At 43.4% G+C, this 27,439-nt stretch overlaps 1 protein-coding gene and 1 long non-coding RNA gene across 2 annotated transcripts in view; one reads left to right on the top strand and one right to left on the bottom strand.

Annotated features, from left to right (window-relative positions):
• Nucleotides 1-13,190: 13,190 nt before the first annotated feature.
• LOC108494505 lies at nucleotides 13,191-14,081 on the bottom strand. The gene is made up of 2 exons (XR_001873866.1): nucleotides 13,963-14,081; nucleotides 13,191-13,848 (listed from the first exon to the last, which is right to left on the bottom strand). It is a non-coding gene; the product is annotated as an uncharacterized LOC108494505 (long non-coding RNA).
• Nucleotides 14,082-14,673: 592 nt separating this feature from the next.
• PDZD8 (PDZ domain containing 8) overlaps nucleotides 14,674-27,439 on the top strand; it is a 59,292-nt gene continuing 46,526 nt past the window's right edge. The window contains exon 1 of the mRNA XM_017809291.1: nucleotides 14,674-15,595. Within this exon, the coding sequence (XP_017664780.1) occupies nucleotides 14,712-15,595 (884 nt within the window). The 5' untranslated portion in view covers nucleotides 14,674-14,711. The remainder of the gene's footprint in view (nucleotides 15,596-27,439) is intronic.

The raw sequence follows: 27,439 nt of genomic DNA, 5'->3' as shown, positions 1-27,439 counted from the left end.
TTAGTAGTAGTATTTCAAAAAAATCCCTGGCAAGAATACAGTCTTTAGGTGCCCCACCTGCAGAGCAGGTAATGTGGGGGGGGGTGGCTAAAAAGGAAACCAGCTGTGGGCTGGTCACACAGTGCTGCACTGCCTTGGAGTGTCCTGTGTTCCTGCTGGGGTGCCTTGGTCTTTCTCCAAAACTTGAGATCAGCAGCACTACCCTGGTGAAGGATTCACAACAGCTGCCTGCTGCTGGAGACAGAGAGCAGTGGATTCAGTCCTTACTGTGTGTGGAAGAGGGAACGGTTTCTGGTAGCAAGAAATAAAGGCAGAATCCCTTGAGCTTCCTGGAAAGTAAGTTTTTTTGGAGAAAAGCAGTGTTTTATTTCTTTCCTGACAACTTCCCTCAGCCCATCCCACTCTTCCACCACCACCAAAAAAAAAAAAAGAGTTATAGCATTGACAAGACCAGTTTGTGTTGAGCATGGTTGAACCAATAAAAGTCTGTTGGTGTCTGGTCTCAGGCAGGCACTTGGAAGGCAAGCACAAAGTAGAGACACTGTCAGCAACACAATCACCTCAGGAAGGTGCTCCTAACCCTTCCACTAAAACAGAGAATAGTGTTTGTGGAAGGTGAAACAATGCCTGACCAGCTGGGTTTCCTTCCCTACAGGATTCCCTGCTCTGGAATGCTCTGTCACTGTACACACTGGAAATACAAACAGTGTATAAGGAAACATCTTGTGGAGCAGATGCTGCACTGGCCTGTCTGTCCTGCAGCCCATGCAAAGGGACCAACCCACTCCTAGTGAGGACAAATGACAAATACAGAGGGCCTGACAAAGTACAGAACTCTGTTAGCTGTGCTAAAAAAATGGTGTGCAGCTGTCCAGAAAAGTCTTGGCTATTGAGGCAGCAGATCACTGCCTTGGTAGTGGTGGCACTACAACAAGTGGATCCCCCAAGGGGAGGGGACTTGGTGACTGGATTCAATGTTGGGTTTAAGTGGACTTTTCCCAGGCTCTTCTGAATGCAGACAACTGTAATGTCTGCTGGCTGTCTCTTATTTTCTCTCAGCTGTTTTCTTAGGACCTCTGTCATAGGAAGGAGTTAATTGTAGATTATCTACAGGTGAGGGAACTCAACTGCATGGTGGGAAATGTACTTGAGGTCCTCAAAAATTGTTAAGAAATGAAGGCTGTGCTCCTGGTGAAGGTAGCAGTTGTATCATTAGCCTTAGATGGAAAAAAAAGCCATCAATGCTGCATATTTTTATTGAGGTCAAGCCTCCTTGTGCTGATTCTAGCTCAGTGAGGGCTCAGTCTGGGGCAAAAAGGGGAAGCAACTGAAAATCTTCTGCATTTCAGTGACTGCTTGAGTACATCTACAGCACTGCAGAGCTCTCCTGTCACCAGGAGAGTCATCAGTGAGTAGAACTGACAAGATATGATGGCTCATTATTGCCTGCTAAGGAAGGCACTGCACTTGGGTTTTCCAGTAATCCTCTGCTGCTAGATTTAATATCACATTACAGGAAGCCTGACTACACAAACCTTGGCAAGATCTGATGATCTCACATTCTTCCCTGTTCTGGTTTACACACTGACGTGCAGATGCTGATCTGTTTTGGAGAAAGGATGGGCTGGCTTTGCATCTTTTGCTATTCAAAACCAACAAAGTTTTAGAGCCCCATGTCCCAGAAGTCCTGTGAAGAGGAAGCTTTGGACTGTATTTTGTCTCTTCAAGCCAAGACTGTCTCCAGAAGTTGCTGTTCAAGGGATAATGTATTTGTATTGTGCTGGTTAGTCAGCAAGGCTTTTAATGCCACAGGAAACGTGAGGGATGCAGCTATGAGTCTCTGTGTGGCTAACTCCTGAAGCACTTAAGTAATGTCCTGGAGTAATATATTCCACACTTAGCAAAAAAACCCCAACTCAAACTAACAAAAAAACTCATCAAAAAAATTTAAAAAAGAAAGTCAAAACCCACTAGTATCTGTAACATGATAAGACAAAAGGTTGCCCCCTTTGTTTCCTACATGAAAAGCTATTTCATTTGATTATGACCATTCCCTCTGTGTTTTTTGTTCCACTTGGCTGTGTTAGTCTGCAGTACCTGTTTAGCAGTAGCCTGTTTGAATCTGTTTTGTCCAGCAAAAATCTCGTAAGATACTCACTGGCATCTTTGTTGCATTTCCAAATAGTTTGTTTTTCAAGTTCTCCACCTGTTAGTTCATCATAGCACACAAGAACACGTGCACTGTTGCCAGACCCATGCAGGACTTTCCCCAGATGAGCTAAATCAGAAAACAAACATCAGCTGAAGCAGAACAAACCAAGGTAATAGCAGAAAAGGCACTGATAGTTTTGTTCCCAGATGAAAAGAAGGAAAAAGAAATGTGTGTGATTCATTGAGCATGAAATCTTCAGATGCAAAGGATCAGATGTTGCAAATTCTCCCCATCTCTCGTGAATTCTGGACTAGAGAAGCACTCAGGGCATCAGTGGCATTGCTCACACCATGAACAATTGCAAGCAGTGGGTTATGGGAAAGAGATGTGTTTGCATTAAGAGAAGTATTGCCCAGAAACTCTTCATGGCTACCAAGAATCATTTTTACATTTTTTTACCAAAACCCAGTGCTTCTAATGCTTCTCTACTAGAAAAGAGTACTTGCAAATGGGATAATGAGGAAGTATCTAAGATGAGTCACAAAGCCACAGGGAAAGAAAGTGTATGTGAGCAACCACAGCCCCCTCCTTCACCCTGTGTGCCCTCGATAGACAGAACAGTTTCCTGGGGCTGTGGCCTCCAACAAGAGCTGTATTAGCTATATTAGCTATATTAGCTATATTAGCTCACTAGTGCAGACAGTGGCTTAGGATATTTATTCCAGAGGCCCCAGATGTGCCTACCTGATCCAGTTATCTATCCAGCTTGGAATTTTGGTAAGCACATTTATCCTGGTCTTACAGGAGTGACTTCAGGGCTTGAGGAGCTAATCCCCATCTTGTTATAGGATTCAGGTGACAAGACACCTTCTGAAGATATGAAGCCACTTGGCTGATGTCTGTAGTGAGAATTTGGGCAGGATTCCCTGGAACTGGTCTCTACATCTATCCAAATCATTACAATACCCTCCCTGAATGCTGGGATGGGGCAGATTCAAAGCAAAACCACCCTGAAAGCTGGGCACACTGAACCCAGGCACAAAATAACAGAGAAACAAAATGTTCGGCTAGAATCATGAGCAAGGAGGGAAGACAGGGCTGTGCTGATGAATTCTTACTGAAACCTTTTTCTGTAGATAACACTTGTGTCAAAAAAACCCCAAAACAACAGCAAAATGAAATGCAAAATGTAAACTAATCACAGTTACTGCTAACTCTACTCAAAGTAAAAATTGGGGAAAGTAAAAGGGAAAGGTTGATGCTGTGAGAGGAGCAGCAATAACTTGCTTTTAAATCTTCATTGCATCTGTGACCTCCTCTTTCACCTAAGTTTGAACCTCTGCTTGCTCTAAATGGCACCTATCTTATGCCAAGTGAACAGTTTCCTCCAGTAAAGGCATCGTTCCATTAAAAGACATGAAAAAGAAAGTTACTGTGGGAAGAGCTGTGCTGCTGAGAGTAACTGTGGGAATCAAAGAACTTGGCCTTGTGGAAAAGCAATATCTTCATTGCTCTGAGAGGGTTTCACAGATAACTTGGTGTATACTCTGCATATGTCCTTGACGGTGCCCTTGTGGCCAGGGAGGAAACAGTGGAGCTCGTGTTACAGCATCAGATGTGCTGAGCAACTGGTGTGGAGGAAGCACTAATGCCCACAAATCTCCTGTGCAAAATCAAACACAGACAATTACCTTGGGTATGAACTGTGGTGCTGGAACAGGCTCAGCCAGCAGCCTGTCCAGCTGCTCTTTGGCACGGACCCTGAACAGATCCTGCAGTTGGTCCCAAATCTCCAGCTGCTCTGCTCTCCCCAGCCGTGTCAGTACTGCACTGATGACATCAGGCACTCCCAGAGCTGCTGCTGGCTGCCCTTCTCCTGGACACATGGGCAGCTCAGCCACAGTGCCATCCATGGGCTCTCTCCCAGGCTTTCCCAGTAAAACAGGGAAAGGGCTACCGGGTATGCAGCCCTGAGGAGGGAGCACTGCCCAGACAATCCCCATTCAGAACAGAGCTGTAATGAGCTGAAGGAATCTGTGCCCCCTTTCTAACAGAAGGAAGAGGAGCCCCCAAATACCCCAGCTCTGCCTGCCCAAGACAATTCTGTTGCACAAAGGCATCTCTGTGTATCTCTGTTAGAGACCTCTGGTCTCCCCTGAAGAGCTTTAGCATGGGACAGAGCACAGTCCTTTTACCCATCTGCTCCTTTCCCCTATCCTCTTACCTACTCTGTTCTTCACAAGGCCTGTTGTTAAAACCCCACTCGTTTTTTTCCTGCCATCCTTCTTAACATGAAATTTATACTTGTTTAGCTGTAATTCCCTTCCCCTGCCTTTGCCATCCTTTGTGCCCAGGCTGCTCCAGAGATGGAGCAGAAGTGAATATTAACAGGAGTACACTCCCATGCTCCCTTGTTTGTGCTCCCTCCAAAGCAGTTCACTTCTGCATGGTACAAACAGTATTGCCAGACTAGATTTTAAGCAATTAACCTAATGAAACAAAGATTAGCATCTCAGAAGTCTATTAACAAACTTAGGAGGGTTGGTTTTTTACCCAGTATGTGTATTTATATATTATTAATGAAATCCAAGACTTGCACTACACGCCTCTATTCCTTCTGTATCACAGCAGTGTATAAATTATTCCTGTTATTGTTCCTTGCTGGTTGTCTCTTAAGGAGTTAGGGTGAAAAGAAAGAGCTTTCTGTTCCTTTCAGAACTGAAGCCCCAGTACCATGTTAGGCACAGATCTGAGCTCAGGCTGCTTTCTACCTGCTCCACCTGCCTAAATTCTGCATTCCCCTTGCAAACTGCTTTGCCTTCTGTAGGATTTGGGAACAGGGGGAAAGCAGTAGGATTACCCTGGGATAACAAACTAAAATGCTGGGTACAGGGAGGGCAGGGAACCCATGCCTGCCTTAACTCATCTTTCTGCTGGAATCAGCAGGGGGTGAAGCTCTGGGGAAACTGGTCTGAAGGAGGGGTGTGCAGGAAAAACTCATATGCTGCTTAATTTCTCAGAAAAATATTAACATCCTTCCTTGCTCCTCCCCCAGGAACAGTCATTTCTGATCCCTGAGATAAACCCAACTGTTTTCTGTTGTTTGTCCTCTCTCAATCCAGCCCTGCTCCCCCAGCAGCTCCCCCTGCACACCTGCAGCAGTGTTCACAGCGGTTCCAGGAGGTGCCTTCCAGCTTCCTCCTCCTCCTCACCACCTTGCCTTCTAATTCTGCTTCCCTCAGCCCCACTCCCAAGCACGATGAGCCTCTTTTTTCTACCATTTTCCATTGCTTCTGTGCTACCAGTTTGGCAGATCTTTGGCCAAAACGTGCTCAAATTTTCCTTGTTAAATTCCTTCTACTCCCACACTTCTTCCTCCTCCCCCCAAGAGGAGAAGGACTTCTTACAGGTTCCTTTTTCAGACCAGCTGTGTGTTGATAAATAATTATGAAATATTTAGTGGATATTTACTGACTGCAAAGGAAAGCAAGCCTGCAGTGACCTGCAGAAAAACAAGGCAGGGATCATCCTTTCAAGCCTGAACAAAGGAGTTTTGTTGGATGACTAGGTCACAGCAGCATCTGCAGTGGAAACACTTAATAATTGTATTTAAAAAAACATGAATGTAAGACTAAGGTAAAGCATTTAAAAATAATTGTTCTTAATGTTGCTACGGAGACCTTTCTTGGAGCCATTGGATGGGCTGTGCATTGACTGTATTCCATGTAGGAAACATTTCTTCCCCCAGACTACGAGAAGCTGATAGTATTCCCACTTGTACGAGCTGGTATGTAGGAGGAGACAGGCTGTGGAACTAAACAACAGTTAAGAGGAGGTTTACTTAGGTTTTCAACCCTTAAAAACTTGTAGATGTACATTTTTAGCAGTCTACTAACAGTTTGTTGCCTTTGCAGACACCCCTTGTTTAATACATTCTGCCTTTCCCGAAGCAGAAGGGCTTAGGATCAGTGCTTAGGATCATTGTAATTGGGGTGATAAATGCAGCAATCCTATTACAAAAATAAGGGCTATCACTCATGTGGCTGGCAGTGCACGTCTCTGCAGCTCCCTCACTTAAATCTGAGAAGTTTCAACACATGGCATTCAAACAAAAACTGTACTGACTCCATTAAAGATTCTTTTTTGTCTTTAAGCTGAGCTGATTAGGTCACAGTACCAAAGGCAGAAAATGTATTGCTGGTGCTCATGTAGTTACATGGGCTGCTTTCTTGAAAAGCTTTTGAGAAACCTTGCTGATCAAAAGTGGTTAAGTCAAAATCTTGGCAAAAGAAATCCAAGTCTTCATTACCATATTCTCAGCTTCACCCGTTCCAATAAAAATAATGTTATTTGGAACTGCAGCCCCCACAGAACTTCATTTTCACTTTTTAGATGACAATTTTCATCTTCCTGCCTTTTTTCTCTTTTCAGTATTGATTCAGATTAAATAACCTTGCACAGATGACAAATTTTAGCAGGAATTATTCAGGAGACCAAGCTTCTTTAGGGCTTATTTTAGAGAAGTTTTAAATTTCATACTGAAAATATTTGCTTCAGTTTTTCCATTTGTTAGATGTAGAGCTCAATAAGTAAATTCAAATAGAAGTATATATGCTGTATTTCAGGCAGTTGTGGTTTTAGAGACATGATCCTAAAATTAGTGGAATAACTGAAAAGTTGTAGGCTGGTAGTGGGAGGAAATGCTAATCTGCTGTGATACTGAGAACAACAAACAGGTTCCTCACTTCTTATACCCTGCAGAGAAGAATTTCACCTTCTCACTCAATCCAGTATCCGCAGCATCACTGAGTGTCTGAGGAAAAAAAAGTGCAAATTGAACAGATACAAAACCGTAGGAATAGCCATGAGTTTTGCCTTCTGGCTTAATGAAGCTACAAGAGTATAGTTTGTCCAAAAATGGTGAAATTGTTCTTCAGTTAGGAGGGATTTCAATTTTCTGTCTTGTCAGTGGATCGGAAGTGAACATGAAGAACCTCGATTTAAATTGCATTTCTGCCAGAGATTTCTATCCATTTTTACTGATAATTCAAATTTCAGAACAACCCCCCAACCTACTCATTTTCCTAATTATTTTTCTTACTTATTTTTGTTACTTTCCTTGTCTAGGCAGTTCACTTAGTTCATTCATCTGTAGTGTTTCATGCACAAAAAAGGTAGAAAGTGTTAAAAAGCTATGGCCTAGACTCAGTGTCAAAGGATAAGGCCAGATCTCTGGCCAGAGATACCACAGTTTTACAACTTGCAAAATGTTTGTGAAACTGCAAATTGCTTCTGCCCTTTCAAATGTCACTTTTTGAGTGTGAAACATGAGGTCGTGTTTTGGGGTGAATTTAAATTTATCTGGTGTTTGCCTTGCTCTGAACAGGCTCTGAACAGAAGCAGCACAGACAGCGTAGTATGAAACCAGACTATTAAATCAACTCTAATGGGAGAAAGGCAGGACTTGTGATGTTATGCTTTCTCAACTGAAATGTTTTACTAATGATATTTACAGAGATTTCAATAACAAAGCTATTTATCTTACATAGTTTAACAAAGTAACTTATGTTATTACAAAAATGTAGCCCAAATTGATATTGATATGTATTACATAAGCATACATGTGTACACGTATTGCAATATGTAGATATGGGTGCAGTGGTTACTATTTGTCTTTAAACATAATTGTCAGACTGACTCCTGAAGAAAATCTGCTTGAGTTTGTGCAGAAATATGCTGTAAAGCCATGGGAGTCCACGTGCGTGTTTTCATTCCCTGAATATAGAAACATCAATACAGGCAGGGGAAGGCTGTTGTGAAAACCTGTTACTGGGAAGAAACAGAAATGAGAATATGTAAATAAATGTTTCTATTCACCTTTACCAAGCTTCCTGCCAATACAAAAGGTACTTTTCCCCCCAGATTTATTTACATCAAAACACCTACTTTACCTTCAACTGCTTTGAACAAAATATATTCATTTAGTTTAAACTGTTAGGTTGAGGGGAGGGAGGGCTGACCAAACAGGAGGGAAAATGAAAGGATCTCTTTAGGCATTTATGAAAGGTTCAGCTCCACAAATGCATTTAGAATGCTCACATGGACAGCTTTCTGTACAGCCCCTGCAGGTGCTCAGGAGCACTGAGAACCCAGGGAGCCCCACAGTGACAGTACCCAGTCATGCCTGTCCCTGCACTCACACCAACCACACCTTCTCCAGAACGCAGAGGACCTGAGCAGTAATTGCCTTTTTTTTCCTTTTAGTGGCTTGATACCACCATGAAACACAGCAGCAATGAGAGACCCCGAGGTGAATAATGGAGAAATCTCAGAATCTTCCTTTCCCAAGAAAACTCAGGTCTGACATAAAATTTCTGAGTTATTCCCTGCAGCGTGGAGAGGGTTCCCTCAAATCCCTACTGCCTCCTTACTCAGCTTTTCTTTCCAGCCGAGCCAGCCCCGGGACGGGCGGGGGGAACGAGCAGCTCCAGACCCCCCAGCCCTGCCCTGGCCTGTCCCTGCTGCCGGGGCTGGAGCTGCGGGGTTGGATTAGCAGGATTTGCTGGGTGAGCGCTGCTGGGAGCGGGACGGGAGCTCGGGCTGGGGCGGTGCCAGGGGCTCCTCCCGCTCCCCCCGCAGCCTGTCCCCTCCCTCGGGTGGGACACAAAGGCCATGGACGGGGTCTGCTCTGCCCCAGGGGTCTGCAGGAGGGCACGGGGCGGCTCTGACCCTCCCGCAGGGGGGAGCGGGGGGCTCCCCCAGCAGAAGGGACGGAGCCTCTCGCCCTGGCCTGGCTTGGCTGAGCTCCTCCGGAGGCTGCAGAGCCAGAGCAGATGCTCCGGGACCGGCTGCTGCCCGGACCCAAAAATACCTGCAGACCACGCAGGGAATTACACTGTTAATGAAGGGCAAGTGAGCCACAAAGCCTCACAGGGATCCTCATCTCAAAAACTATATTCATCTCTGAAATGTGTTTTAACCCTTCAGCCATTGAATCCTTATATAAACTCAAAATTGCTTTTTAATGCAGTTTCCCGAAGCCTCTCCATCAGCCAGAGGCTGCTTTGGACTAATCCAGGAAGTGAGCCAAGTATTAAAAAAAATAATGTGAGGTTGTGGAACATCAAAAACATATTGACCATAGTGTAATTATACTTGAAATGGATTAGGGGAAGTAGCTAAAACAATCTCCACTCTGAAAAACATTATTTGGGAGCGTGCAAGAGGGCCTCGGGGAGGCTGCTGGCACTTCTGAGTAGGGATGGTGAATCTGCTTCAGAATATGCAAGGAAAAGGTACTTGAGTGAACACCAAATGACAAATGTGATAATAACTGTCCCAAACCTATCACTTTCCAAAGCTCAAACAAGCTGGCATCTACATGAATACCAGAAATCAGTGAAGTAAATGCAGGAAGAAGCAAAATACATGTGACAAGTCTCACTTGCATCTGCGAATTAGAGAACAGTTTCTGGACTTAAGATGTAACAGCAGACAGGGAATAAAGGAAATTTTCAGTTTGACTTGGATACTGGTAATATTAAAAGCCTGAATTTGTTGCATTTACAATTAAAATAGCTTTTTAAAATTTTTTATTTAATTTTGGAAAAGTTATCTGAGCTCTACAGTTCCCAAGTGGAGGATCTTGTTTCATGATATAATAAATGCCAGGGTCTGTGCGAAATAGTAACAAAATCCCTAATTAAGAACCAGGATACTTTAAGCTTGAACATGATGAGCCTCTTGAAGTAAGTATCCAAAGCATCTTTACATCCAAAATGTTAAGCTCTTGATTAAACAAGCAGAACATACTTCAAAAGATAATTAAAGATGAGCTTCAGTGAAAATACTGGATTTGTATTTGGGCCAAACTAAACCTTAGATGCAAACCCTCCCTCCCTTTTTTGTTTTAACATGTTCTGATCCAAAGTGGTTGGACTCCAAGCCACTATTACCAACCAGCTCGAGTGCTTACTTGTTGCAGGTAAGATTGCAAATATGTTCATAAATGAGAGTACCTCTGTTGTCAGACAGATTACACTAGACCCATAAATTTAGACACAAAGTTAAAAACCTCTTCTTTTTCAGATGTGAGTGCCAATTTGGGGCATCTGCATCTTTGGGCAGCCAGTGGAGTTGTTTTGGTTTTTTTTTTCTCCTGCTACACACAGTATTCACAATTCCAAAGCAAACCCTGGAGTTTCTCACTGTCTCTGAAAACTGAGGGGTAGGCTGTCAGGCAGGGGCCACCAAAAAGCAACATGTAATACGCATTTCTATCCTGAAAAGAGGTCTTGCAGTGAGACATTTCTACAACAGGAATAAACCCTCCTAAAATTCTCACTTGCCATCCCTAAAAATAACTAGAAGTGGGAGGGAGGGGGGAGTGTTGTATTTTTCAGTGGGACAAGTGGATGCATTCAACTCAATGGATCCAGTGATTTATTCCAGCGGGCAATCTTCTGGTGGTTCTCTGTAGCACTAATACAGCCTAAATATGATTGAGTCACCCAAACTGTACTTTCTGCCACAAATTCTGAGTGGGGGAACTTTGCTTATAAGAGTGAAATGTACTTGAGGGACTTGGAAACAAATACCAAGCCACAAGAGATGGACCATCCTCTGTGCAAAAATGGGCTCAGAGGGGCAGTGAGGCAAATTCCTCCAGCTGGAGACGGGGTGAGCTCTTTCTGCCAGCACTGGGGGCACATTCCTACTGCAAACTGCCCCTTCAGAGGCAGAATTAAAACAAAAAGAAAGCAGGGATTTAGATGGCATCAGATAAAATCTCACATGACCTAAAGTCTCAGTGTTTTTAAAGAGGTTTTCACCAATAAAATGCAGAATCACCTGATAATAAGATAACACTGTGCTTGGCAGAGTTGAGAACTAGAACTGGAAGCAGTCCTGATCACTGTGTTTCTTTTTCTTTTTTAACATATCTTCAGGACTGGAGTAGACCAGTATACTCTGTGCAGCATATCCTGGCTGAAATTGTAGATGCCTGAGGACAGACAAGAGAAAAAGACACCCTCCAGCAGTTTGTCACCACAGTAACTTCCAGCAATCTTTGTATTTAATAGCCTTCAATGGATTGTTTTCCTCATGAATTTACCTAATCACTTTCTAAATCCTGTTTCACACAGCACCATGAGAATGATAATCTAATTTTGGTCTCTAAAAGATGTAATACAAAAACAATAGGAGACCCAGGAAAGAATGAAATAATTTTGCCAATAGATATTACAAAAGAAGGCAACGATTCCAGTCCAGTGATGGAGAAAATTACTAAAACCACTCATTACAAAACAACCCAGCACTTCCTGCTTTGAAAAATAATCTATTATGACTACTTTGCAGTTCTGAAAAAAATAAAACCCACCCCATGTGAAATTGCCTTTCCCAGCTTGTGACATGGATGATTGTTTCTGTGGTGCTGCAATGGGAAATTTGAAGTGTGTCTCTTCAACTGGTCCTACTGCCTGGGGTTTCTAAAGCTGCTCCTAAGCCCAATGATCCTTGGATCAGTCATGAGTGAGACGAATCAAGACAAATGTTCCAAGAGTGTCACTAGTCTTTGCTTAGAACAGGAGAATTTGCTCAAACACACCCCTTCAGTGAATTCATGCTACTTGCTCTCTATTACCAATTACAGAACTCTACACATTTTGCAATCTTTGTACACTATCACTGTCACAATCTCCTGCAAAATGTTGAAAATTAATTTTGAAGTTCTACACTTACAGGTTTGTTGCCATCACGTCCTAAATTGATTTGCAAACTAAAAGAGTATTTTCCTTATTTAAATATATGAAATATATTTATGTCAAATATATTTCATATAAATGCCTTTTAATAAACTATTTCCTAGTACTTTTTGAAAAAATCAATACAAATTTAGGCTTTTTTTTTTGCGTGTCTTGTGTTTTATTCAATAATTTCCTGCTGTTCAAAGAGTAAATAGTTGAGTACGTTCTACACCATTTTACAAAGCTCTGCATAACCAGGGAGAAATTGGTGAGACTAAATACAACTTTTTATTTATCTAGACTTTCAGAAAATGCAAATAAGAGCTTCCAAACTGAAGCCAAAGTAAAATATGCTCTTAAAGGCCCTTTTTAGATGGTATTAAGATGAATCCTTTTCTTCTCCTCTACCTGACAAATTTAAATATTTTTCTCTCTTATTTCAGTCTGTGTTGTATAATATTTTTGCACAATCATTTTGTATTTATGTTAATGCATCTGCTGCTATTTCCCTCCATTCTCCCATTCTCACAGAAAATGCTAAACCAGGCCTGATTCTTGTTCCTAACGTGCCCTTTGAGATAACACAGCTCCTGTTGAAAATGTTCCTGGGAAAGGAGAAAAGCGATTACTGAGCTGAACATTTCAGAGGCTCTTAAGCTGCCATCAGGTGCACAAAATGTGCCAAATTCCCTATTCTGCTTGTCTAACAGAAGAAAATACTCAATTGAGTCTTCTGCAACACGACTTTTTTTTATTCTCCTGCTGTTCCTCCTGACCCAAAAGCAAGGCTGCTATTGCCTTTCTGAATATATTACTCCTTATCTGAAAGCCATTTAGTTGCAAATCCCAAACCTTTCCATTCTTGCAGTGTGCCTGTATTAGCCATGGTACAGGCCCGTAACAGAGCAGTTCCAGTGCTGGACTAATGACCTCTCTGGTATTTCTATAGGAGTGCTCTGTTAAACACCCAGGCATTTCAACTTGCAGTCACAAGACCTATAAAAAATTCATACTCTGAATCTCTGGTTTCAAACCACAGCACTGCATCATTATGAGCTTTTCAATCCTCCCACCCCACACACTTCATGAAGGGGGATGGGGAAGAGAGCTTTTATCTTCCTGGCAATAAAACTGCACATTTCTTCTCCTCTTGTTTGCATTTTTAAGCAGTTCTGGGGGCTGGAAAAAACCCCCCAACCAACAAGGTGAGCATAAATGTCCTTTTATTCTATTAAAATATAATATTCTTTAAAAATCTTTTAGCTAGGTATTTAACTAAACATAAAAACTGGTGTTGAAAACAAGCTTTATTATTTAAGTAACTTTTGTCTGCACCGTGTCTGCCTTTCTGAAATCATAAAACTTCTATTTCAAGAGGGAAAGAAAAGACTACCCCTGACAAAGGGAATGACCTGGAAAAATAGTGTGCAGCTGTCATAGTACATTCTCCACCACTATGTTCACCTTTGATCTGGCCCTTAAATGAGTTTGCTGGATTAGAATAACAGGGTTGGTGTTTTTTTTTTTCTGAGGTACAATTATATTTTCCGGTAAAAATGTGGTTATTTTATATGACAATTCTGTAAGTCAAATTTGAATATGATGGGCCTTCTGGGCTAATCTTAAAATGTTCAAAACGACCCTTTCTGCAGAGTCTCCACCCGGACTGATGTGTCACCTCCCCGGAAAGCCTTATGAGCAGCCTGGGCAGGGAGGTCTCTCCTCTTCTCTCCTCTCTGATCTCATCGAAGCAGCAGTTTTGTCCTACAAAGAAACGTCTGTCCTTGACTGTCCTGCCCACAGGCCAGCAGTGACCTCACACACAGCACAGGCTGAAACACCATCATGTTGTGTGCAAAGTTCTCAGCCTGCTTTTCTCCGTCTTCCTTTCCTCCCTAGCTTTTTACTTCATGTGTTCAATGACGGCTTTCAAGCCTTAGGAGATAGCTGAAGAGGGCGGAAACAGATTTATATCTTACCACCAACGATAGCAGAGCTTGATAAAATGTCATCCATGCAGTTTTTTCAAAATGTGAAAAATGAGTTACAAGCACCTCTCACCAGTAGCAAAGAGGTTACAGGAACGCCCGTAAAGACAGACTTTATCCCTTCACCCCTCCCCAGGGTCACAGTACTGAGACAGCCACCATCCAGCCGCCCGCCTTGGAAGGGGCTCGACGGCCCTTCTCTGTCACCGGCCCCGAGTGACACCGGCCCCCTTCCACAGCCGGGGGCTGCCCGGCCCCGTCCCCTGCCCGGTGCGCCTTCGCCGCGCCTGGGGAGAGCCGGGCGGGGCGGCTCTGGGGCGGCCCGGGAGCGCGCCTGGGGATGGTGTTTCCCAGGACTTCGTCCCGGGTTGGTGTCTGGGGATGGTGTTTCCCAGATCGTGTCCGGAGATGGTGTCTGTCCCGGGTTGGTGTCCCGGGATGGTGTTTCCCAGGACTTCGTCCCGGGATCGTGTCCCCGCTGATGTCTCGGGAGCGCGCCCGCCCCTCTCGCCCCCGTGTGACCCCTGCGCGCGCCGCCGCCGCCCCGCCCACATCGCTCCGCCCCCACCCGCGCAGTGACGCCACACCGGCGCGCGCCGCCGTGACGCTGCTCGGGGGGCTCCGCCAATAGCAGCGCGCGGAGGGCGCGCGGCGCCGCCGCCCATTGGCCGCTCGGGCGGCTCGCCCCGCCCCCGTCCGGCGGGTGACCCGTATGCGCGGCCCCGCGGCCGTTGGACCCGCCGGGCGGGCGCGGCCCCGCGATGGCGGCGGTGGCGGCGCGGTGAGGGCGGCGCGGGGCGGCGCGGCCCGGCGGGCCCCAGGATGCCGCTGCTGTACGTGATCCTGCTCTCGGCGCTCGCCGGCTGCTGCCTCACGCTCCTGCTCCAGCTCCTGCTCCTCTACAGGAAGAAGCCCGAGCCCCCCGGCGGGACGGGCGACGCGCCCGGCGGCATCGTCTACTCGCGCGTGGCGCCCGAGCACGGCCTCAGGGAATACCTGCAGGGCGCCGAGCCCGCCGGCGGCCCCGCCGCGGCCGAGCCGGCCCCCAGCCCGGCCCCGGCCTCTGCGGCCGCCGCCGCCCCGGGCCCCGAGCCCGGCAGCAAACAGCCGCCGCAGCCGGAGCCCCCCCCGGCCCCCTCCTCCCGCGAGGAGAGCTGCCACTTCCTCAATGCCATCTTCCTCTTCCTCTTCAGGGAGCTCAGGGACACTGCCCTGGTCAGGGACTGGGTCACCAAGAAGATCAAGGTGGAGTTCGAGGAGCTGCTCCAGGCCAAGATGACGGGGAAGGTGCTGGAGGGGCTCAGCCTCAGGGAGGTCTCTCTCGGCGATGTCCTGCCCGTGTTCAAGTCGGTGAAGCTCATCCGGCCGGTGTGCTGCAACGAGGAGGGCTGTCCCGAGGAGCTGGGCTTCGAGGTGGACCTGGAGTACAATGGTGGCTTCCACCTGGCCATCGACGCCGACCTGGTCTTTGGCAAGTCGGCCTATCTCTTCGTGAAGATCTCCCGGGTGATGGGGAAGCTGAAGCTGGTCTTCACGCGTCTGCCCTTCACTCACTGGTTCTTCTCTTTCATGGACGACCCCGTGATAGTGTTCGAGGTGAAGTCCCAGTTCGAAGGGAGGCCCATGCCCCAGCTCACTTCCATCATAGTGAACCAGTTCAAGAAGGTTATTAAGCGCAAGCACACCCTACCCAATTATAAAATCAGGTAAGATGTCCTGCGACCTCGGTGTTACTGGGGGTGGTGTGCAACAGAATTGCTGTTTTGCTCTTAGCAGGTAAAAAGAGATTTTTGTGGGCATTTCTGCAGTAGGGGTACTTGTCCATTGCTTGTCTGCTGTCAGAAGCTTTCCAGGAAGGGAAGGATCGTTTTCCATTTATAACAGGTGAAGAAGCCATTGCACAGTGAGGTTGTGACATGCCCTGTACTGTGTGTAACTGAATGGCAGAATTAGGAGGTGTCAAAGATTTTTGGGGTCCTGTCAGGTGTCCGACAACAGGACCATGCTATTCCTCTTTGGAAGAGAGAAAGAACGGCTTTGCAGAGAGTGTCTGTGGGTTTGGGGTGTCCTCCATAGCTCCCGCCCCTGGTGAGCCACCTGGGCAGCACTTGTGGCTTACACTCACCTATAGAGGTGAGGTGGTTGCTGCCTAATGTGACAATGGGTGAAGTTCTGGCTCTGAGGAATCCTTTTGAGATCCTATGATATATGCTGTCAGCTTCTCTTCTGGTCTGCTTAATTTCTTCTGTAACTTGGGTGAAGTCTAGAAGTTAATAAGAGAAATATTGCCACTACTGTGGTAAGTAAAACTTTGGGGACCTCTTGGGGTTTTTTTTCCTTCTTTGTATGGTAGTATGTTTTCTTTTACAAATGTGCACATTGCAGCACAGAGTGCATTGTACAGTGAATATAATGAAATGATCAGTGACATTTCTGAAGCAGAAGTGGCAAGGGACATCTTGACTTTGATTCCACACTCTGGTATTGAATGTCTTACCACTGTCCAGGTACTGTGTTTCTGTTCTGTGTCTTACCACTCTTATAATACCATCTTTCCTTTCTCTTTTGTTTGTTCTTTGTAGCTTGTATTATGTGTTAAGTGAGGATTTTTGTTTTGTTTACCACATTCTTCTGCAGTAAGCCTTTTTCCTGAAATTCATGAGAGATGAGTAGCTGAAAATGCCTATTTGAATTTTGAAGTGTAATTAGCTCAGTAGTGATGTAATTTTTAGAGCCTTTTCAGCTGGTTCTCCTGCAATTGAATTTCTAAGAGTTCTCATGAAAGTGGATTTGTAAAATATCCAAGATTTGGAAAGCTCTGACAGGGCAATAAGTGGTTTCTTTGGGTACTCTGGTAGTCCTGTCAGATTTTGAGGCACTGAATGGCTCTCCAGAAGCGAGCAATCCCTGGGCAGCAGGGAAGCTGTCGAGCAAGTTTGCTTCTGTTCTCTTACTTTTTTGGAAAGAGCCTGAAGCTCTTTAACTGTGGGGAAGGGCCCTAAGGAGAGGCTGGGAAAGCACAGTCGTGGTGCAGAGCGCTCTCGGCATTCCTGGGAAGAGCAAGTACAGCAGATGGACTTTACACTCCCTTGACAGGTTTTTAGGGTTCCCCTGGAGCCAGTGATGATGTGCTCCTTCCCTTCAGCAGGTGAAGACAGACATTGCATTTTTCCTCTGGCAGATACACCTGGACAGTAAGGTGCTATCATTTAGGTAGAAGGAGTCAGTTTTCCACGTGTTTCTCAAACTTTCTGCCCCAGAAAGAATGACTGAGGCCTGTGTGAGCCACTGGCACTTAAGGGAACTGGGAGGGAAAATAAGGAAAGAAGCAGAATGTGGAACCTGAGATAGAAATGTGTGGAAATGTGAGGACAGAAGGTAACTGACACTGATATATGAAGTATAAATTATTATAAAACTAAAAAAAAATTAACTGTTAATTTAAAATGTTCTCTTTAGTTAAAGGAGTTGGACATTTATGAGTGCTTTAGACGAAAATGCACTAACAGTTGAATTTCACACTAGATAGTAGGGTGGCAGATGTTCAGTGAAACAGTGTCCAACCCTGGGAGGGTGGTTTTGACCTTTAAGTTTTATGCCATGACCTCATCATGTCTTTCTGCCCCTCCCTGTTTGAAGGGGGTAGGCAGGACACTAAGCTTAATGCTACTAATGTCGTTGTCTTGAGGAAGGAAGGTCGGGTCACTGGTGTCCTGCTGTGCAGAGCCTGGCCTTTAAAACTTCAAGGGGGAACATTTAGCTGTGCCCAGTAGCACAAGGTCTTGTGAAATACAGTCTAAAGCCACATATTCTCCACCAGTGTGTCCCAGGGGAGTTTAGGCAGGTGGATCCCAAGGCAGCAAGGCTTGGTGACAGCTGAGTAGTAACATACTTTATGTGGTGGCTGAGCTGAGAGCTGAGACATTATGCTTTAGATGGTGTTTGGAAAATAAGTACCCTGCTGATAAGATACAAAACTTGGTGGTTTAAATAGACTTTGTAAGAACACATTGAATTTGGGAATATGATATGTTAATATATTCCATAGCAAAGCGTATATAGGAAGAAGTCAGGAGTTTCAGAACTGCTTAATAATATGTTACCTTACTTAGAGTTTAAAAGTTTCTCATCTGCAGGGAGTGTGATTATCCTCTCCTCATTTGTTTTTCCCGTGGCCTGTATGCCTTTGTTTAAGTATTTGCGTCCATGCATAGCTCAAAACTTTTCTGATGTCTTGCTACTCCTGCTCAGGTAACTTTGTAAATAAATCTTTGAATAGCAGTAATTACAGCCTTGTAAACAAAAGCACTTGGAGTGTGAGGAGTTCCCTTTTCAGCTGGTTAAAAGGAGCACTTTGCTTCTCTGTTCAGATTGGCTCTCTGGTTTCCAGGTTGAAGTTCACAAAAGAGTTTCATCGTGTTTCAAGGTATTAATTACCACTAAAATTAGAAATATGCCATTTTCTTTTGTATTAGGCAACTTATAGATGTTATTACTTGGTAGTGAACGGCGTAAGAAGAGAACTTTTGTCAGTATTTGATCATCCTGTAACTAAGGTTATGTAGCAGATCCCCACCTCCTCTGTTATTTAGTTGTTAAATACTGTATGAAAAAAGAAAGTATCTTCATGTGTGCTGTCTGTTGCTACAGATTACTACACATGTACTTCTGTATTCTCTCCAGTTCGTACAAAATTAATGCAGCAGAGCAGTGATTAGTAAGATGATCTTCTGTATCACCCATTGCTAGGACTGGCTTTGTGTGATGTGCATGACTGCAGCTGGAAAGGAGAAAAAGGCATCCTGCATTCCTGCTGCACTCCTGAGTGTCTGTAGGAGAGGCAGTGCAGTCTAGTAAGTGCATTTAAAGTTTGTCTGGCATTTTATGCACATTTATCTCTACAAAAGCAATTGTCTACTAATTGAAAAAGAAGGGATGCACTTTGTCTAAACACATAAGTAGTAATTTGTGCTTTATTCTAATAGGATGTGTTTTCTCTGGCCCTTTAATAAATGTGTTTGTGTCTGGCAAAACACCCTATTATGAAGCTGCTCTGCCATTGAATGGGAATTGCTGTCTTGTATAGTAGAATTTGATTACATCCCTGGATGTAAGGCTGCTGCTAAAATCCACTGAAGGGTAGGCTGGGTTGTTTTTAGTTTGGGGTTTTTGTTATCACTGATGAAGGATTTGTGCACTTCAACTGATAATAGCAACAGTTACTACTGTTTTGTAGTTAATATATTTCTTGCTTTGTAATAGAAATGCAAACAGCTTTTCTGAAAACATTTCTGTATGTTGGAGCAGTATCTTGTTCAGATGTGGGGAAGATCTAATATGACCATTTAACTTCTCCAATATACATAAGTTCTACTGTGCTTTTGAGAGTGAGATAACTGAATCACTGTTACTTCTTTTTTTAGTAGCTAGCCCTAATGAATAATTTTAGGTATCATTTTTTGGCTCTACGTACTCCAAACTCTATTTTGACTTGAATTAACTGTTTCAATTACATTTTTTGTTTCAGTCCTAAGTCAAGTGGACTAGTGGGTGGAATTGAGAATGAGAGTGGAAAGCCTTGACCTCCCTGTTGGTTGTGATGTTTTGCAGAGTGGCCCCAGCCCCAGCAGCTGTGTTGCTGTGCCCAGATGTGCAGTGCTGGCACTGTCAGGGCTGGGTTCAGTCAGTCTGGCACCCGCCCAGCTCTCCTTGGTGCTGTGTTTGTCACGCAGGTTTCTTTCACTAGAGAATGACAAGGAATGCTGGCAGCAGAGTGGAGTTTGTTTATTTGGGTTTTCATTGGCTACACTCAAACAGTTGGTTAGTACTGTAGACATTGTTCATGTTGGTTTTAACTTTCTGTGTCATGGCTTTTAACAGTAGGATGAAGTGGTTAACACTAAGCTGCAGTTCTGCATTGCCATAGCAGGTTTAGGATTTACAGACACTTTTACAGAACTGCTTCAGGTGTCTGTGTCCTTGCTTGCTGGTGCTGTTGCAGTAGTCACGTGTTCATCTGGATTAGTTCTCTGATGAGCTGTACCTTGCTCATTAACCTTTTATTAATCTGCTTACGGTGGCAACCTTGATATGCCCCCATCCCATCAGGTGTGTAGGTACAGGTAGGGAGGTGCTGTGCTGTCCAGCCTGTTCTTGACTGTTGGGTGGAGTTTGGCTGTTTTGAACAGGGCCTGGTCTCGCTTGTGTAGATTTTGGACAGCTTTGGTTTTTGGGCTCTTCCTAGACAAAAAAAAATACACTTTACCATAATGAAAATACAAAGCCCTTTGTGTGTATGTGGAGGCTGAGGAGGAAGTGCTTGCAGTCTTGTCTCCCACCAGAATTTAACTTCCTGGTATTTCTTAAGAAAGGATGTGAAAAAATATGACAGCTGCTGTTTTTTTCTAAATGTAACATCTTGCGAGTTCATCCATTTAGACTCTTAAGTAGATCAGGTATTGCCTAAACAGTGAGTCAGTCCTGTATATTTTAAGAATACTTTGCTTCTCAGTTTGTTACATTAAAAAAAAGCTAAATATTGATACTAGCCTGTTTTGAGAAACTGTACTTTATTTTAAAGCATGCTACCACAGAGGGGAATGACTTTCTTTTCGTTAAAAGTAACGTCTCAATGAATTGCTTCTACCATTTCTCTACTGGGTATTGAGATGACTTCATCTGGTCCATTCCAACATGAATTATCTTGGGAACTGATTGTTTGCAGTATAGTTAGTCATGTTAAATAGTTTTATGCTTTATTTGGAAGCTGGGGCTATATTGAATTTCACTGGGAAGAACAATTAGACAAGCCTATTTTAATTTACCATTATAGAATGCAATCTGAGAGTTACATAGCAGTTTCTTATTTTTGGCAAAACTTAAGCCAAGAAGTAATGTAAATAGCTATTGATTTGATTTTATAAGTTTTATAATAGAAATTACTTCATACTATGGTAATAGAGGTATTGGAAAAAGTATAAAATTTAAAAAAGTATGTATTATTCATATGATGTCGTTATATGCAGAAGTACCAGAAATAGAGCCTGAGATTGTGACCATGTCTTAACTTCAGAAAGCAGCAGCCAGCAGAGAGACCTTTCTCAAAGGTTCTGCAAAGGGAGAGTTTTTCTTTCTGAATGATTTCTACTGTGGTTGTGATATGAATCTCTCTTAGTAGTTAAATTTATAGGGCACTCCTGTTTGAAGTTCTCATTTCTACTGCTGCTGAAAGGAAAGAAGAGATCTTTTTTTTTCTTTTCTTTTTGTTAACACCATGCCTGTTCTAGGTACAAAATCTTCTAGTGTTCAGAAGCATTAAAAAAGCTCCCAGGATCTGAGTCCTTTCTGCTGTGCAAAAATTGATGGTAAAGCAGCACTGTGATTTTTCAGACTGCTCCAAAGGTAATGCTCTGAGTGATGCCAGCACAAAGACTTGTTTTTCTAATGGCAAAGTGGTGCTAATTGGAATCAGTAGATCTGTCTGCAGGCAGTGGTTTCATGCTTGGAAGGTTATCTTTGCAGTACATGGACAAGGGGTTTCTCTTGTTCATACAGGAGTTGGGTAAATGGATCTGTAGGCAACCTGACACACTAAACAAAACCAAACCTCAGAGCCTTAAATACTTTCCTTTTTTTCAAGGGTGCTACGTGTGTAGAAGGAAGCTTTTTGTAGTGCAGAGGTTTTTACTGTTTTTATTTTGGGAGTGCTCTACCTCAGGCATGCAGTGTGTCTGAAGGGTCACTAAATACATGTTTCCTCAGGTTGTATGAAATTATATGGTGCAAAGTATGTATGTAAATCTTCTTATGTAGCTGTCAGATTCAAAACCATTGGTTCTAGGGGTTTTGAAACATTTTTGGTCATCTTTCCAAGCTCCAGCACTTCATGAGTTATCACACTGGAAAGATTTAATTATGAAAGAATGTCAGTTTGAAACTTGTTCCTTATAAAGTCAGATTTAATGAGTGACCAGCTACATACCAGACATTTCCCAGTATACAGGTGGCATTCTTTTTGGGTTAAGAGTGAGCCTTTTCCTGTGGTTAGTCAACAGATCTTCTCTTTTCTTAGCTGCAAGGGTGATGAACTAATACAGCACTGACTTGAGATGGATTAGTGAAGAAACTGAGACACCACAGGTATAGCTGGGGACAAAAAAAACCCCTCAGCTGGAGGGAGAGATGGATGAAGGTGTAAGTTTTGTGATTAGTATCTGTATTTGCTGCAGATAGGAATCCAGTAAGCATTAAGGTTAATTGGTGTGACAGGAAAATAAGACCTCCTTCAATTTTTTTTTACTTGAAACAGTACATAAAAGACTCTGTACAATAATAATGAAAGAATATTAACTCATGTAGCACTTTTGCTGGATTGTATTTAAAAATTACTTGATCTTAGTCCCGCAGTGAACATCTTTCATGTTGTTAGTGAATAAAGACTCTGGAAAATCCTATGAGATTTTTTGGCTGTTGGTGTTTTGCACATACCAGCATTGAGACCACGTTCATCTGGACTCTGATCTTCAGTGTTCAAACTCATCTTGCTACTTAGTGAGAACAAATATGTTTCTTTTTATTCAATTGCCATCATCTGTGTTGCTTTCAATTCTTTTAAATAAAATATGAAATAAGCAGAAGCACTTTTTATTATTTCAGGGTAAATACAGGGCATATAGGAGTTGATCACACTACTGGACAGTAGGCATCGAAGAAATGCCCAGGTTTGGTTCCGAGCCTGTCTGGTGTAGCAGGTGGATGTGTTCAGGCACTGGAGCTGGGCTATTCTGAATCACCTTCTCCAGGCTGTGTTATGATTTTTACACTCTGTGCACAGACAGTGTGACTAATGTCCCCCACCTGTTACACAAACTGAACACTGCATTTGCCTTGAAGGAGATTATTACTTCCAGGGATAGAGACACGGAGTTTACCTCTAAAAATATGTAGCTAATACATCTCTTAGCAGCTCATTTGATGTAAAAATGTATGAGCCTTTTGCAGAACCTATTTTATATCTGTTTATATATATATATATATAAACACGTGAAATAGTTAATCTTTTTATTAGCAAATGACACTTGATCCGAAAGCTCTCAAACAGGCAGCCTGGGCAAGGCCAGTAGGTTTCAGTCATCAGTGAGGTGGAAGGGGGTGGTGCTCCAGTGCTGGTGAAGCTCAGTCTCAGGCTGCTGCATTCACTCTTGGAGCTACTCCTTTCATGTTCCTGGCTTTCTGTGGGAAGCTGCTTATCCTGCATTCCTGCAGAGATTGCCTGAAGTCACCTGATAAGCTCCTGTGTTTACAGCCGTGTTCACACTTGTTTGATTTAGAACTATTTCAATATTTGGTTATTTTTGAGATTACTTTTCTTTACAGTATAGTAGAAGGCTTTAAATTTAAAACTTCTCCTAGGATTAATAAACTTTATTGTCTAAAATGAGTATGGAGAAAAATTAGCAACCCACATAGGTAGGTAATATTAATAGATAATTTGTACCACCCCACTCAACTAAAATCCATGAATAGTAGAGCTGCAAAAACCTTTGCATGATGATCTCAAACTGTGCTTTCATCCAGCAGAAAGCAGTAATCCAATATTATACACGTTAGCTGGGAACAATTATTTCAAGAAGGTTCTATTCTGAATGACGTGTGACTACCCAACTCTAAATAATTTTTAAAAATGCTCTCCTGGAAGTTTTATTTTGACATTTGAGGGTTGAAGAAGGCTTGTTCATGACAGTGGATAAATTCTCACTTTGGAAATGAGCGTGGATGCCAGTTTGTGTGAAGGAGTTTTGAGGGTCATTATTTTATAAAAATTTGTCAGGTTAATTGTGACACACTAAGCTGAACACAGAACTTACAAATCATTTATTTGAGTAGTTTCTGCTGTCACTGAGTTTCTGTTTAAACTTTCTGTTTAAAGAATTTACTACTGGAATTGTGTTTATCTCAGTTGAGAGACACAAGTAAGATCCACACAAGTTTTGGAAGCTTTTTCCATTACTTTTTACTTCTCCTGTTTAACAAATGGCTGTTGTTTCACAAGCCGGTTGAATCCAGAGTAGAATTCAGACCTCCAAGGTATTCAATGATTCCAGCCAGGGTATAGAGTAAATCCATGAAAAAATCCTGCAGCAGAGACTGAATTTGCCAGCGAGGTTTGTGTTGCACAGACAGTTCCTGCAGCAGTGCTGGGTGCCCAGCCAGCAGGGAATGGTTGTGTCTGGGGCTGGAAGGAGGTGCTCCTCCATGCCCAGCCAGCAGGGAATGGTTGTGTCTGGGGCTGGAAGGAGGGTGCTCCTCAATGCCCAGCCAGCAGGGAATGGTTGTGTCTGGGGCTGGAAGGAGGGTGCTCCTCAATGCCCAGCCAGCAGGGAATGGTTGTGTCTGGGGCTGGAAGGAGGTGCTCCTGCATTGCTCTGCCCAACAAGGTGGGGTTGCTGTGCTGGGTTTGGTGCCTCCCGCTCCTCCATCACACCTGCCCAAAGCCATGTGGGTGCATCTGCTTCCCTGAGCATTCTTCCTTCTGGAAGGACTCCTCCTCTTGTGGAGCCCTGCCTGGGTTCATAATTCCTCCAAGGACTTGGAAGTGCACCTCTGTTTACTGCAGGACCCAGCTGGAGCCTGGCAGCATTTTAGACCTGTCTGTGTTCTACAGTTGCACAAACTGCCAAGGAGGTGCTGGGTGTAGCACTAAAGAAAAGAAAGAGAGGAAGAACCTTACTTTTTGTGAGGTAAGAAAAAGGCAGGAATTGTTTTCAACCCTCAGCTGGGCTCTGGAGAGCTACTTAGTTTTTTTTTTCCCCACTAGCTGCTGTAATTCATTTTAGCCTTACTATGAAATGGGAACAACTTACCTTTATAATGCCTGAATTCCCTTGTCCCTTGGGGTAGTTCAGCTGAGCTCTGTGCTGGAGCCTTTGCTGGGCTCAGCAGAGGGGCCATGAGGAGCAGTGTGCCCAGCCCACTCCACTGGAGCTGTTTCTGGTTGAAAAATACAGGAATTTTACTACAGCAATACAGTTCACACATTTTGGAAGACTTACAAGATGTCATAAAGCTCTGTCTGCAATAAAGTGTATTACAGAGATCAGCTGATGATACAGTTAATCAGACTGTTACACATACTCAAAGACAGTAATTAATTGCCAGATATTACTAGCATAAAATTAAATTAGGATAATCATTTGGGAATTAATTTTTTTAGCAATTTTGTGTTGCTTTAACTGAAAAACTTACAGGGACAGTTTGAGATGTAAATGTACAAAATTATTTCTTACTTTCTGTCCAGGATTTTAAAATTATCTGGATATCTACTGGAAATCGTTACACTTGTATACTTTGTTCCTGACTTTCTTAACTGAGAGTGCTAAGCTTCAGTATATTTTCTTGAATCAGTTTTAATGGCAACATAGTTATGAAAAATGCCCATTCAGTGTACAAATATTATGATCTACTTTAATAATGGCATTCGGTACAAGATTATGTGTAGTAAATATCTTAAAGCATTATTCCTGTTTGCCTAAGCTAAAATAGGAAGAGTAGAAATGGAAGATCAGTCTTGCAGTGACATGGCAGAAGGCTTCATGGTAGTGTTTTAGTCACCTCTGGGAGTGATCTGGCTTGGTGAATAGTTCCTTAGTAATTAATCAGGATATGATGCAGTGTAATTCTAGAAACTTCAACAGTTGTTTTTTGTTTTTAAGAATAACTGCATACTTGCTAACAAAACTTGATGCAATATGTTAGAAGAAACAAAACAAATTCTAATGTTTCCAAGCAAAGAGCCCTGTGGATTACAAGGGGAGGTGGGGTGGGAACAGCAGTGTAAGTCAGTGGTATTGTTTTTAAACAATACCACAAAAACTCACATTTGTTTTTCTTTTTTCTCCGTTCCTCTGAAGGAAGGGCAAATTAGAGAAAGTATCCAAATTCGTGATGAGTTTGGTAGGAAAAGATTATAGCAATTTGAGAAGCTGCTTCTTTCCAGTGTAATCACAAGTGCTTGCCATCAGTGATGCAGGATTTGGCAAGTGCAGGAATCCTTCCTGTTCATTAATCTCCCGAGCCCTTCCTGTATGTGATTGTGAGCAGCAGTGCCACGGGTCATGGCCGGGCTGAGCTGCTGTCATTTGGTCCCATTTACAGTGCAGGCCCACAAATCAAATGCTGTGACACCACTGCTGTCACCTGTGCTTGGGGGACGGGTGGCCAGTGCTGGCCATGGCCTGGTTCCCACCCTGCAGCCCCTGAGCTCTCTGCAAAGCAGGGCCGTGGTGAGTGCTGCCCACAGCTCAGGGGAGCTGTCAGTCACCCAGCTTGGAACACAGCCCAGCTCAGGCTCAGCACCATCTCCAGCTCTTTGGAAGGCTCCCAGGGTGGGAATTGGACCGCCTTGTGTCTCATCAATAGATAAATGTAGATTAAGGAGAAGCTTCTGTAGTTTGACCATTTTTCAAACTTAACTGGAGGAGTGAGGATAAACCCTGGAAAGCTATCATGCCTAGAATTCAGAACAGATACAAATATTTTTTCACTTTGGGCTGACAGCTGTCTGAGGCTGCTTTCAGCAGTGTTGTTTTCTCTCTAGGCAGTCTAAGAGATGCCATTTGTTTCATATGGACATAGGCTGGGCTTTAGAGGAGAGGATTAAAACTCTTGAGCTCAGTGAACGAGTCATGTCCAGAGCTTAGACTTCTATTAGAACATCATCTTTTTCCTCTAACCACTATTGCAGAGAGATGATGTTTGTAGGGACTTGAGACCTCCTTATGGGAGAATACACTGCTGAAGTGAGCAAAAGGCAGTGTTTTACTGGCATCAGTCACTGGGTCAGTCCCTAATCCAGCTGGCTAAAGGTAGAGTTTTGGGTTGGCTTGGGTTTATTTGCTTATTTTCTGGTGTTTGTTTTTTTTTTCTGCTGCTGTTCTCCTTGAATGCCTAAAAGCTGCTTGCTAAACCACACCTGCTGCTCTTCCAGCCCTATGTGAACAAATGAACATATTCTGCATTTTCTGTCCCACCTGGAGCAGAGCCACAATAATTCAGGCTTTCTGCTTAAACAGGGCAATTTTGTCTTCATCCTTTGAAGCTGAGATATAGCAGGATTTTGATCTCTTTCTCTTAATTTGAATCAACAGTTTGCTTCAGCTAAAAAAACAAAAAAAAACCCCAAACCAAAAATACCACCTGAAAACACTGGTCTCAAGCAGGCATTGACTGCATTGAGTTGACAAAGCTGTTTCAGTATTTATGGAATTTAGAATTTGGACAGTGTTCTTGAAGTGCAAAATAGTCTGTGCATGGTAAAATCAATCTTGTTTGTGCTGATTAGAAAGCAGTTTTGGTAAGTCTGAATCAAAATTTCTTTTTTACTTGTGGCTATTTCAGTCCAGACAGTAATACCATGTCTTTAGGACTGTCCTTCTTGAATTCACAATGACTTCTGTCATATATGCAGGGAAAAAAATTGCTGTCTTTTTGGAAGCATGTACTGGACTGTTTCCATTTATTCTTGTCGAAGTCAAGAACAAATCGAAGTTTTA

The sequence above is a fragment of the Lepidothrix coronata genome, unplaced genomic scaffold (genome assembly GCF_001604755.1).
Source record: "Lepidothrix coronata isolate B3197 unplaced genomic scaffold, Lepidothrix_coronata-1.0 Scaffold25, whole genome shotgun sequence".
NCBI lineage: Eukaryota > Metazoa > Chordata > Aves > Passeriformes > Pipridae > Lepidothrix > Lepidothrix coronata.
Note: the sequence above shows the minus strand (reverse complement) of the source record. Positions and strands in the feature narration are given on the sequence as shown.